The following is a 13,705-nucleotide window of genomic DNA, read 5'->3' on the forward strand; positions in this document are numbered from 1 at the left end:
TGGATTAATCGAGAAGATATAGTAAGTAATAACATACCTGTCTGTGGAGCTCTCGGATGACTGGCGCTTCCGTTTAGTCGAGGTCTTCTTCTTCTAAAAGAAAATCCGATATAGATCAATACTCCTTATTAACTCTTCTTAGCAAACATCAATCATGCATACGTTTTCGTCAAGAGTACGACAAAAAGAAAAACGAAAAAAAAAACAGAAAGAAATGATTTATTTATTTTACTTCGGAGTCTGTTCCTCCCAGGATTTCTAATCAGTAGAGTGAAATGGTAACAATTCAAAATGAAAAGCGCATTCATCGAAACGTATCTTTGCACGTCTGAAAAAAGACAGCCACAATTCGAAGAGAGAACTTCTCTGAGAGAGAGAAGATTTTTAACCATTTAAAATAATCAGAAAAGCAGTATTGTTAAAAGGAAAACTGATGTATCGCGATTTCCTAATTTGTATTCTGTTTTTAAGTGTGCGTGACGGTCTGCTTTCAAGACGATGACTGTGATTCCTCGTTTAAGAACAAGCAGCTTCCGAGACCCATTATCCGTAATTAGCATGTAATAGTGCTCGACATACAACGAGTGAGAATAAAAATAGAGACAGAGAGAAAAAGGCTCGTACACGACAGTAAATAAACTCGCAAATTCGAGAGTAGTATACACGACGAATTAGTTTTACGAATTCACAAAATGAGAAATTACATTGAGTAGCGGCATATCTGGTACTCACTCAGGGAATGTCTCCTGTCAAATGGCGCTGATAATTACAAACAATACTGAGATTTATACTTTGAAATAATGAACTGTCGAAAAAACTGGAAATCAGATGAAAAATCGTTTCGCGTAAAACACGACAAGCGAACCGGCGGGGAACAGGGGCAAGGGCCAAAGGGATAGTGGGTGGACTGATCGTGCTACTTTCTCGTGACAGCGAACTCAAGAGATCGGAACGATAACGATATTCAAACGTCAATCGGCGAACAAATTGAGGAGAAACAAACCTAAATATATAGACATAATGAGATGTCATGCTCCTGCTTTCCACGTGCCACGTAGTAATATGTATGTAGAAAAAGAAAGATAGCAAGAGAAAGAGAGAAAGAAACGGGAAGATAGATAAATTTATGTCCGGTTTTCTTCAAAGTACCATGCCCGTACCTCATGTTTGTCTTTTCCTTCAACTTTTAATTTCTTCTTTTTCCGCTTCTTCTTCTTCTTCGACTCGGCCTCGGACGAGCTGCACAAATGCACATGTGTTATTTGCGTTAAAATTTACGTGTGTAGATTAACATTAATTTATTTTTCACCAATTATAACTTGTATCTTCAGTTGATTGAGTTTAAGGCTCTGCTATTTCTGGGGCGGCTATATTGGCTGATGATGTCAGAAACGAGAAATGACATATCGAAAATTCCTTGCGTTTTATTGCTTTATTTTTTATTTTTCCCTGAAGAACCAAATATACTCCTAATCCTGAAACCTGTAAAAAGTACAGCAAACTTTGATATCTGGCTGGTATATCACGTAGCATCGTAAAATAATTCTTAAAATAATGCTACATTTTTCAGCTGTCACGGTGGTTTGACAGCTAAGATACCAGCCTGTATGAACACATTTAACTTCTCGATTTTCACAATGTATCACCAGTATCACTGAGTTTGCTGTACATTTTACGGCTGTGAGGATTACGATTACACACTTCACGATATACATACTTCACGGAGAAACTGAAAAATAATGTGATAAAACACAAGTAATTTTCCGAGGTGTCAAGCGAGGCCTAGCCTGGCTAGTGTTAGCTAATCAGCTACGTTGACACGGTTATTTCGTGTTCTCGACACTGCTAGGCGCCATCGTCAATTCAGACTTTCTGCGGCGAGATAGCAGAGCCTTAAGGCGCCTTTCTTCTCGATTTAATATCAAAAAATTAATAATACTAATACGTTATATTGATAATACTGTTATTATTTATAGATAATTACTTGCTGTCGTCGGAATCCTCGCTGGAGTCACTGTCGGAGGATGTGACCTCGGTCTTCTTGTGCTTCCGCTCCTTCTTCTTCTTTTTCGACTTTTCTTTTTTCTTGCCGGACTTGGGGGATTCCGACCTATGGAAATCAATTGAATCGTTACAGGTGCCTCGTACTCGCGGGCCGTGGCCGCGATTATTTCTTTTTGTCAAACGATATTTATATTATTAGTCTTATAAGTCTTGCAGTGGGCTTGCGTCTTCCTGTCGACAAGTGCATACCTCGTGCTGACAATATAAAGAAAGCTGTAGTACACAACGTATATCCGTGTGTGAAAAAAACCAATGCTCCGTTCTATCGATATATCAACGTATATAGATGTACGTACAATATGCACAAGCTATCTGCTTTCGGAAAATAGTTTCGGAATAGCCTTCTGCGGATACAGGACGGCCTGAAGAAAGGATTCAAGTATTTAGGGACATATAGTATGCAAAATGTTTTCTCTCTCACGGGTACTATATGTCTCCAATTTCTTTGATTCTTTTTTAACTACCGTCCTGTAAAAAACCTATCCCTCGCGCGATTTTCTTTTTTCTCTTTATAACGAGACATTTCGAAACTTCAGCTTCACGACATACTTATACCCGGTACATTTATACAGGATGTTTCTGAAATTATGGACGAATTCTACAAGCCGTTTCTCTCGCGTCGAGAGAAAGAAGTTCGTATCGAAGTGGCGATACAATTCTTTCCCTTTCGCTTTCCACAAACTCACTGTGTAGTGCCGTCCGGAATATTTCTGAAATATCCTGTAAGTATAGAAATTTTTTCTTAGAGAAAACGTACAGTACAACGATGCATAGGTGAGATGTTCGCGATATTGCATAATATGCGTTCGTTGCTATAGCTAAACAATTCGACTACGTATATATTCGCCTTGAAAGATCTGGTCTTTGCATTCACTTCCGGAGTCGCCGAGAGTCCCTCGGGGCCGGAACCACACAACCGCGAAAAACCACATCTTTCAACCGCGCATTTACAGAAGACAAGTATATATGTTTACGAGAAATATATATATATTTAAATATATATATATATATACATAATATATTATGAGGAGTATTGATAAAATATGGGATTAGCATTACCTTGATAACCATCGATAGGGACGGACTTGTCAGAAAAAAATAGAGAGATGACATATTAACAACAAGCTTCATCGATAACAACAACAGAGAGATAGAAATGTATGATCTTTTTTAGCTTTCTTTTCAATATTTTTTTCAAATTTTTTTGCGTTTATTGCATGTGTAATACCCGCGTGTATACTTTTAATTCGCACTCCCGGCAAATGTTTGCCCATCACACTTTGTTAACATTGTGAAATTACCGGAACGATTATCGCGCGTTAAATTTATGCCAGACCCGTGATAAGAATAAGGGAGAAGGGAACGAATCAACATAAGAATGAAATTAATTAATAGTAAATTAAATTGATAGAATCTCTGATCTTTTTTAGAATGTCGACCCTTTCCAAATAAAAGAGCGACAATTATTAAATTCTATATTTTTATAAAAAAAATACTAAAAATAATACATAACGTCTATTAGCGTTGGAGCTATATGAAGAAGTGAGAAAATTAAATTGGTTGTCATAGCAAGAAAGCCCACTGAAAAAGTAGCTTATATATAACTTTTAACCCTTTGCACCCGGTAAATTCTTTTAGAATAGAGATACCTCTAACTCGAAATATTTTCTTGAAAAAGATTTTCTACGTAAAAGTATGAATTAAACAGATACAACAATAAAAATGGACTATATATTTAAATTGATAACTTACGTTAGAGTTGTTGGATTTATACACACACGCATATACAAATATTAGGAAAACAAAATTTTATCTCTTATAGTCTATTTAGTTTTTTTCGCGAGAACACTGCAAGATGATGCAATTTTGTTATATATGTCACTGAGGTGTCTAATAATTATGATAGTAATTATGATGATAAGTATTTTCACAAATTATGTAGACAATTAATATTGTCGCAAATTACAAGAATGTCACGATATTAGAAAATGATAGAGTGGTGCTTTGCGAATTTTATAAAAGAGAAACTTTTAGTGTTGCCGCTCTATGGAACCTTTCGAGTGTAAAGGGTTAATTATATAGAGTACACTTATTTCTCCTAGCTACGGCTCTGGTTCATTCAAGAAAACGATATAACACGCTACGGCAAACATTTGCCCACGGAGTAGGAAACATCTAATCGCGCGAAAGACAAATGCCGCCCGCGAAAAACAGATACCGCGATCGAAACTGTTCTATGATCTGACATGATCGCGTACGGCGCACGACGTTAAGCTTTCTCCCGAGAAGAGTGTGTCATTTTCTTTTTTTTTGTTTTTGTTCTTTTGCAAATTAATCGCGACGACCACACTTACCTACTGCGCCTACTGGGTAGGCACTCAGTCCTCCTCAGTTCTGTTTGAAACAGAGAAAGGTGTACGGGATATGAGACAGTAGGTGAGTCATGAGTCAGTTTTTTCTGTAAATCCGGCAAGAGAGCAACGCTAACGCGCTATACATAAGTAAAAAAGCAAAAGAGAGAAAGAGAGACGAACGAACGATCAGAACGAACAATTAATCGATTAACCGGCTAGGAAAAGACAGGAGACTTGCTACTTCGGAGGTTCTCTTCTAATCTCGTTTTTCTTTTCTCATAGGGTCCGTGTGAGGCTGTTGTGTGATAAAAGGGTCGGATGTGCGGTCTTGGAGCCTCGATTCGAGCATAAGCCGCGAACGGGAGAAGAGTACTCAAGAGAGAAAAACGGAAGCGAGAGCGAAGAGAAAGAGAGAGATAGGTAGAGAGAAAGAGACAGAGTTAGAGAAAAGAGAGAAAGAGCGAGGGATATCGAATCCAGCCTCCATGGACCCGTGCGCGCACCGTTTACGTTGTGCTGTACCTTTCCCGCTTGTGCTTCTTGGCCTTCTTCTTCTTGGCGCTGGCGCTACCGGAACGCTTCCGTTTCTTCTTCTCCACACCAGATACAACGGTGACAGCGGCAGCGGTGGTGGCCGCGTCTGTTGACGGCGTGGCGGCTGGACTCGGCGTCCGCACCAGCTCGTAGACCTTGCTGGCGGCGGCGGCAGCACGTGCCTCCGCCTCGCGCGCGTGCCGTTCCGGGTCTAGGCTGCTGCCCTCCACGAAGAATTCGGAGATGCCAAAGGCCTCGCGCAGCTTCGCATTCTTCTCCTGCTGCGCTTCGGCGATCTGGTGCGTCTCCCGTACACTGAAAGAAACATGAATATCATTAGTATTATTATTGTTCTATTTAGTTTTGCAATCGTGATAAAAGAGCTGACAATCGCGATGATCGAATGTTACACTTAGAAAAACGCGATATATCGTTCTTGAGGATGTAGAAGTCTGGAGAAGTAAGTTGTGTCGGTCATGTGTGAGCTTGGTTACACATGAAATCCTCGCAGAGATTACATCCCTTGCCCCTTTCTCCCTTGATAGTTCTCATCGATCGTGCGCGAGCCCTATTTAGCGCTATCGGTGTCTCGCGACTAAATATGTCAAGCTTGATAACCGAGCGCATAATCGCGGAATTGTATCCTACATAGAAATCCAAGAATGTAGACTGAGCGATAGACAATCGGAGCCGATCGATCGATGATTGTATCATCTTTTAGTCTCACCCCCTCTCTCATTTTCCAGGTATCAACACTATTATCTCTTTATAAATTACCGAGATCCAAGGCAATCTACTACGACACACCCACCAGTTTACGGAACCGTGATCTCAGATATCTGGGTGATGTCGAATGGTAATCAATAATACAGATGATTGATTATCTAATGAATAATCAGTAAGTAATTATAAATCACATAGCACAGAAATCTAATAATGTATATAATGCGACGATTGTATAGACGATTGCGCTTAATTCTCTTGTGCTTTGTCGTTTTTAATTATCATAATAGATTATAATAAATATTATTTTTACAGATAATAAATATTATTTTTACAGATAAATCGTCGAGATGACACTGGTTCACCATAAGAAACTTGCAATGAGAAACAATCGGAAATTGTAAAGACGAGGAAATTATCGAGATTGGCGTACCGCGTCGAGATCTTCACCGTCATCGTCGTCGTCAAGGGATCAGTCTGCAGCTTGGGCGAAATACTTAGTTTCGCGAAAACACCTGTGCAACAGCAGCGCGAGTTCAGCAACGGCGGCGTCGCCCTCGAGCCGCACTTTGGCGTCGCGGCGTTAATGACATAACACACAGGGACTGACTATACAACGACAACGACGGAGCAAGAGCAGGGGTAGGAATCGCGCGCGGCACGCGAAGCAGCCCCTCTCCGTCCATCTTTCTCTCTCTCTCTACTTTTCCTGCGGGTGAAAAGCAAGCAGTGGAGCCGGGGTTGAGCCAAGCTGAGCGAGCGAACCACCCCTGCGCGCCTGCCGGAACACGCCGGATCAATACAATCCAGCTGTTCTCCTTTCTGGCATCCCCTTCGCGCGCTAGAGCAGAACTACTACCGACCCGGTGGCGGTGACGATAGCGGCGCGGCAGCAGATCGGCGATTCCGAACAAAAAATCGGAAAACTCTTTTTAAAACGACAAAAAGTATCTTTCCTTTATCCTTAAATTATTTTGCATTAACAAGATAATTTTTGACACTTTTTAATGAATCATAATCATTTTAATATAATCATTTTGATGAATATAATATAGATGAATATAATCATTTTGATTTCGTTACTATCACTTGATACTTAGATAAATCACAGACATATTGCGGGTCAACATATTGCAGGACATATTATAGTGTTCAACTGAGATATTCCAACAAGCTCGGAATTTCTACAGAAAATGCCAGAACTCGCTCACAGCAACGCTTTTCTTATCAGGCTTGTTGAAAAATCAATAGAATTTTTTAGTTTTGAAAAAAGGTCGAGTAATTTGTACACATGAAGTGTCCACTTATTTAATGGCTTATCATTTTTTTACAGAAAAAATAACAGTATTCAAAAAATTGAATGGAAAGTTATGAAGAGTGTTAACTCTTAGTAGCTTATGTGAAAAACGGCACTACATGTGGCCCTATATGGGTCTTTTGAGTTCGGCTCTTTTATCGTATCTTTAAAACGATTTGAAAAATCTGTAAAAATTCACGGATATACTTTAAAGTTTCTAGAACAAATACCTGTACTTCATTGTGCATTTTTAGAAGGGGCAAAAAATCCAGGATCTTTCAATGTGCTGAAAAATTTCTATAAATAGAAACTGTCCGGACTCGAAATACGCATGTAGGGTCACTAAGGGTTAATTAGAGCAAACGTTAAACAAGAATAACTTTAACATCAATGTTGACTCTAGTTGCGACTCTAATTGACCATTCGCTCTAATTGCCTTCTAGTTTTACATTATAAATATAACTTTCTTTTTCCATTTTTTCTAGTTAAAGATTAAGTACAAAACTGACGACGGGATTGACGCGCGAGATTCACCTGACAACGGAGCGCATGTTGCTTCGCCGTCCGGCAAGCAGGTGTAGCTGAATACGTTGGCAGCAACAACAGTGCTGGCGCATCTGCAGCTGCTGTTGCGCCCGTTGTTGTCTCTTGCCATTGGCTGCTGCGTGCAGTTTGCGTTTGCGCGACCGCTTCAGCATCTTTTGCCGGTCCAGCAGGAAGTTGCCGCGCCACAGAGTTTCGAAGAAAGCCCGGCCGTCGGCTGGGCCTCGTCCGCGTGCGGGTTTCGCTGCTGATACCGTCGTAGACATCGTCATTCCTCAAAAACGATAACTAACAGGAAACACTGGTTCTCTAAGATCTTTTTCCTTGTCCTTTTTAGTAAATCTTGCTTAGGTTAGCTATTACTTTTTTCCTCGATATTTTCTTTTTCTTCGTGATCAGCGTGGTTAAATTCAAAGTGCTAGAAGTCCTACCAAGTTGTGGTCGTCCTATTTTTACTGTGTAATATGTTCACAAAGTGTAGGATGGCCTCAGATGTTTCAAATTTTATAAATCTTTAGAAATGTTGCGTTTCTTACTAAAGTTCTTGTTCTTAAAATTCTTCCTGGTAGTAAAGTATCATGTGACACATTCGTTAACCTTTCTACATTGTATTCGATTGTAGACTAATTGCGAGTAATCCGTGTCAATTTTTTCCTCAGATTTTAGAGTGAGTCGTGAGATTTGTGATATTTTCAAGTTCTACGGATCCTCTTCTTATATAAATAGCGATATATATAATTTGTTATATATATAAATGTACGATTTTCTCCACAGCGGTATATGCTAATCGTCACTGCGATTCGTGATCAACTTCCGCTTTGTCGAAAATCCTTCTAAAAACTACACCTGGTCGTTGTAATTTTACTCAAGTTTGTCCATCAGAGATTTCATGATCGGATATCTTTTTGGTCGATTTATTCCACTGGCTGAAATAAGGGAAATCCGACAATCCGGTAAATAATCGACGAACAGTAATTAGAGTGCTAATTAAGAACTTAAGGAGCTCCGTCGGTCGGCCCAGGTTGCGCAAGTAGCTTTTCGCCACTTAATCCCTTCGCGAACGGAGGTGGAGGCAGGCTGATATCACACAGATATAGAAACGTAATAGTTCTCTCCCTCTCCAACCGCTGCGCCGTCTTTTGTATTCAGTATTCCGGCTTTCCTAGCCAGAACAATCATCCGGCGACGATGACAATAGCAGTTTCGTCTTTTGCTTTTCTCACGTTCTACCTCGATATCTCTCAAGCGGCCCTTATCATCTCATATCCGAGTGTTGTTTATCGTTCCCGGGGACATTATCATTCTTTATACGTATATTCTTTCCTGTTTTTTATTTTTGTATCTGGTTTTCATCCATTACTTAATATTATTCTTATAATTTCCTATTGTTATCGGGAGAATAATGATATATAATATTATGTATTAGGATGTTATAAGATCATCAAGAATAACGAACGATATTATTTGTTACTTAAATATTATTTTACGGAGGACAGATTATTATATTTCGACGCTTCGGGTCGTTAAATCTTTCTTCCTTATTTTAATACGATCGTGGAAGAATATAGGAATATAATATATATCGTACGATAAAGTTGCTGTATATTATGCACTCTAATGCAGAAGTTAGTTCAGGAAGACTTCAGATCAGGCACACTATTATCGTCGCGTTGTTCCCCGCTTGCGGAAGACACTTTTCTCAACGACGTAAAATTGATTTGTCGTCGTCGACGACTTGGAGACACATGGATTTTGTAGAAAAAAATTTTTCGCCGTTCCTTAAATCTCTTCTGTGTGTGGATTTTCTCTGAGATATAATATCCTTATCCGATCCCTCTTTAGCGAGACGGAATTTATGATCGCAAAAGGAAGACGTGTGCGCGATATCCTTTATATATCGTGATCGAATTATGATCTTTCTTTCCCATTAAAACATCTTTTTTCATCACACCTGTTAACTGTGCGCGTGTTTCTTCTCGCGAATTTCTCGCTCAGATTTCCTCTACTCTTTTTTTTCTTCTTCTGTATCGATTCTTTCTATATTTTCCGTATGTTTTGACAACGAACACCGTTGTCTTGCTCCCGTGTAACGTGACGTTAACTCTAGACTTATATTTTTATAGATCGTTATTTTATAGCCCGTTATTTTTTTAACTTAGTGCTTAGGGACGACCTCGCGGAGTAAATTACACAGATTAAATGCTAATGGAAGACTTTTGTGATTTGTCCGCAGGATTGACGTGTCGCGGCGTCACATGTTTATTCGACCCGATCACGGGGTCCTGTTAATCACCCCCTGACGATTCCCGATGCAACCGTCGACAACACACGACGACGCGTCCGGCGTCGTCACGCCGGTCCATCCTCACACTGAACCGGAAAAGTCGGACGAGAGGGATGCTGCGTTCCCTCCCACCTTTCACACCGGTTCTTCTCCCTCAGCCCACACCTAACGCACCTCTACGGTTCTCCCTCTTAGCGCCGGCGCTATGGGGTACGTCGATATCGCGAATACAACTCTCAGCCTCCACCCCTTTCGACGCTGGCGCAGAGTGCGATACGTCCCCGCCCTCGTAATATTAAATTTGGATTCTTGAATTTTTTCTGAGCTCCTGAATTCTTTAGATTTTCCTCTCGCCCGCATATAAAAGCAAGATTAAAATTTTTACACAATAATATATTAAAAATTCGGTTTCCTCAAAATTTAAATCTTAAAAGTCAAATTTTCATTGTATCTTTTATCATTCCAGGATAATTTCCCTTTTATTCTTTTTTCCACTTTTTCTCCACTTTTGCTTTATATTTTTAAAGATTTTTAAATTATACATAAAATATGTTGAACTATATATTATACATTTTTAATATCTTTTGGATGTTTTATTAACTATGTTAATTCTTTAGAAAAGTTTTTGAATATAAGACTAATATTTTCTGCGATATATTGCGTTTCGCGATAACTTTATATTAGTAAGAAATCAAATAAAACTGTAGTGAGAGGAAATCCTAGAAAGCTCAGACACTCGACATACATGCCGTTTCATATAGCATCCGGCGTCGGGATTATCCCGGATTTGGCTGACAGATGTCAATAGAAAGAAGAAAGTTCTTCTTTCATAATTTCAAACACTCTTTTGAAGAGGAAGTGCTGTTACATTTCATAAGCTACATCTTTTCTTAAATAAACTAAGTTGCAATTCCAAATTTACATTATACTGTGTCACAATATCTCATTGTGTACAATATCTGCTCTAATTTATTTAAAATAATTATACTTATATTTGCTTGATTTATTTCAACACACTATTTAATTATGTTGTGTTACAGATAACCAACTCAATTTCTACAACATTGACACAATTCCGTTACAAGAAAAATGAAGATAAGAAATTTTTACTTACTTAACGCGTCCAAATTCATCTTGTGGCGTGGATGATTTGATGTCACTGCCCATCAACATTGATCTATATGACTCCACCTTGTTCTGCACTTCTTCGTTTGTAAATCTGTGATTTGGATAAAAATAGAAAGGATATAAAATTATAATTTTTATTTGACTATGTATGTATGCATGTGTATGTATAAATGTGATATATCTTCATCAGAATTATATATTTTTTCTATCTTCTAGAAATATTATATTAAGTAAGTACTACTATTGTCAGTATAATTCTCAAATAACTACCACAGATGCAGGCTCTAATTAGATTGTAAACTGTAATAGGATTAAGTTTGTCCATCTTTGGCTTCAATACATAGTCTCAAGATAATGCATTTATATATATCATTGTTAGAAACAAAGATTCTGTGTCAATAACTACAATAATTGTTATAAACTTGAGATACAACAATTTATAACTATTAAATTAAATTATATTATAATATTAAATTAAATTAGATTATAAACTATTAGATTAAAGGTTACTTTAAGATTAAAAACACATAGATTCTCAAATTTAAGACAATTTTAAAATTAAAGATATAGAATGAAGGGCATAATCTGTGAATGTGCTTACCCTTGTTCCTCCAGGATATCAGCCAATTCAGCACATTTAACTTCAACTTTCCTCTTCCTAACATGGTCTAGAATTTCTTTATTTGGTTGCTTATTGAGCTGATCGACTTTGCCCTCTTCGGTCTTGTATATATAGGAAACCTTATCCTTGGTTTTACGTACAATTGCCCAATTTCTTTGAACGTGTCCATTAGTCCCAGAACCTCGGGGAGTTTGAAGTCCAATGCCATTGTACATTTTGTTTCACTCCTATGAATCAAAGGTAAAATACATACTTGAGGTATACAAAAAAGATGTACTTATTGCCTAATCCACTGAATACAAAATAAGGTCTAATCCACTGAATACAAAATAAGTTACATCAAAGTATATAGATTACAATATTAACAAGAAAAATAATAAAATCACATAGTATTTAATATAAATTTAAAGTTTGAAAAAAAATTTTTAGAGAGCTGAATTTGTTTGCAATTGTCAGAAATTGGAACTTGTGAAACCATATTTACACAGTGTTTGTCATTCAGATTGATTGTGACTATTTAATCAAATTAAAATGTTGTCAAAGGTGGTGGACGGAATTTTAATTTTGAAATAAAAATTTCTCAAACTACATACACAACATCGAAGCTACAAAGTTATATACAGCTGCGCTGTACTTGCCAGATATCTTATATTAAATTATATGTATCGACTTTTCACGCCAAGTGATATTATCATGGTATCAAATCTCACTTGACTACATATAATATATACTGTTATATATATATGTATATACATATATATATATATATGTACAACGCCTTATAGTATATATATATAAGATGGTTAATAATCCATCAGATTCACGGATACCTAGGTTAGAGTAATGCACACGTTAATCAATTATCGATCCGGTGTCGCCCGGCACTGCGCAAATCTCGCTCGTTCGAATAGTTGTTTCACTCTGTTCACGTTTATCTTACCTGCCTACGCTCGTCAGGGAAGCCGACGACGACGACGTTTTCACGGGCCGGAAACGCATTCGTCGCACAAACGAAAACGCGAGATCAAAAACTGAAGATAAGAATCTCGTAAGCTAATAGTACGAACACCCCCACGGACCGTTGTGATCCTTGGCTTCTCAGATTTGGCAATTCTCATTAGTTTCGGCAACAGCCGTGTGGCGACGCTTCGCGATTAATTCCCCTAGTCCCTAGGAGATAGAGGTCATTTTCTAGCAAGAAACACTGTGTTACACAAATCTATTTTGTTGGCTAACTGTTATCTCAGAAAATATCTTAGATAATGTGTAATGGACCAGGGCCCCTATTCTTGAAATTTTTGCGTATACGTAATTTTCATTGCGCAGCTATTTTATAGTATGATTAAACATGAGCAGTAAAACTTACGTATTAACTTTAACTTTTAACTTACGTTAAAACTTACGTATACACAACTATTTAAAAAATAAGGGCCCAGTGCTGGGATTCTGTAACTCGTTATTGGAGTTAACCATAGACTTATTATATATAGACTGCGTGTTCTCAATGTTTACTATAGCTGAACGCATCATAGAAGAAAAAGAGATAGCATGCTTTGGATCACCATTCTGTTTTTTTCTAACGACGCATAGTGGGGATAAGAAAAATGTGGGAAAGGAATGAAGGAGAATTGAAAGGTATGCAGAAGAAAAATAATATAGCGTACCAGAATAATTATCGATATATTGTGATAATAAAATGTTTTATTATGTGTATAAAGTATTTTATATGTGTGTTATAAAAACGCTTCGAGAGAAACATACTATGTAGGAGAACCAATGTAAACTCCCACTCTAAACATAAGGAGAGGCTAGAGTGCCTCACCACGTGTCATTAGAAAAAGATAGAATGGTGATCCAAAGCATGCTATCTCTTTCTATTCTGTGATGCCCGCTCAGCCCAGTACGCAGTCTATATATACTAAGTCTATGGAGTTAACGACAGTTTCGTTATCTCATAGCATGTTCGTTATCTTATAGCTGGCTCTGGATTAACCCACTCTGGGTTATTCAGCTTACGTTTATTGGTCGAACAAGTACTTATAAGCTTTATGATTGGCTAGTAGAAACTTATGACGTCATTAATCGCTCTAGGAGCGATTAACCCAGGGCCAGTCGAACACGCTATCGTCCTAATGGCTCCTGCACACAGGACGCGG

At 38.1% G+C, this 13,705-nt stretch overlaps 1 protein-coding gene and 1 long non-coding RNA gene across 7 annotated transcripts in view; one reads left to right on the plus strand and one right to left on the minus strand.

Annotated features, from left to right (window-relative positions):
• Positions 1-12,665, minus strand: part of LOC116851236 (serine/arginine repetitive matrix protein 2) — a 19,477-nt gene extending 6,812 nt beyond the window's left edge. For 2 of the 6 annotated variants that reach the window (XM_032830461.1, XM_032830465.1), the window contains exons 1-7: positions 12,490-12,665; positions 11,529-11,776; positions 10,914-11,018; positions 4,941-5,267; positions 1,985-2,110; positions 1,161-1,239; positions 38-93 (exon numbers count right to left, since the gene is read on the minus strand). In XM_032830461.1, coding sequence (XP_032686352.1) covers positions 38-93; positions 1,161-1,239; positions 1,985-2,110; positions 4,941-5,267; positions 10,914-11,018; positions 11,529-11,764 — 929 coding nt within the window. In that variant the 5' untranslated portion in view covers positions 11,765-11,776; positions 12,490-12,665. The other 4 variants (XM_032830463.1, XM_032830462.1, XM_032830464.1 and 1 more) reach the window with 4 other exon arrangements.
• Positions 5,506-11,119, plus strand: LOC116851252. The gene is made up of 3 exons (XR_004379555.1): positions 5,506-5,850; positions 6,013-10,009; positions 10,840-11,119. It is a non-coding gene; the product is annotated as an uncharacterized LOC116851252 (long non-coding RNA).
• Positions 12,666-13,705: the final 1,040 nt, after the last annotated feature.

This window comes from Odontomachus brunneus, unplaced genomic scaffold, assembly GCF_010583005.1.
Source record: "Odontomachus brunneus isolate Ranch 3 - 2012 unplaced genomic scaffold, Obru_v1 Obru_scaffold_169, whole genome shotgun sequence".
Lineage (NCBI taxonomy): Eukaryota > Metazoa > Arthropoda > Insecta > Hymenoptera > Formicidae > Odontomachus > Odontomachus brunneus.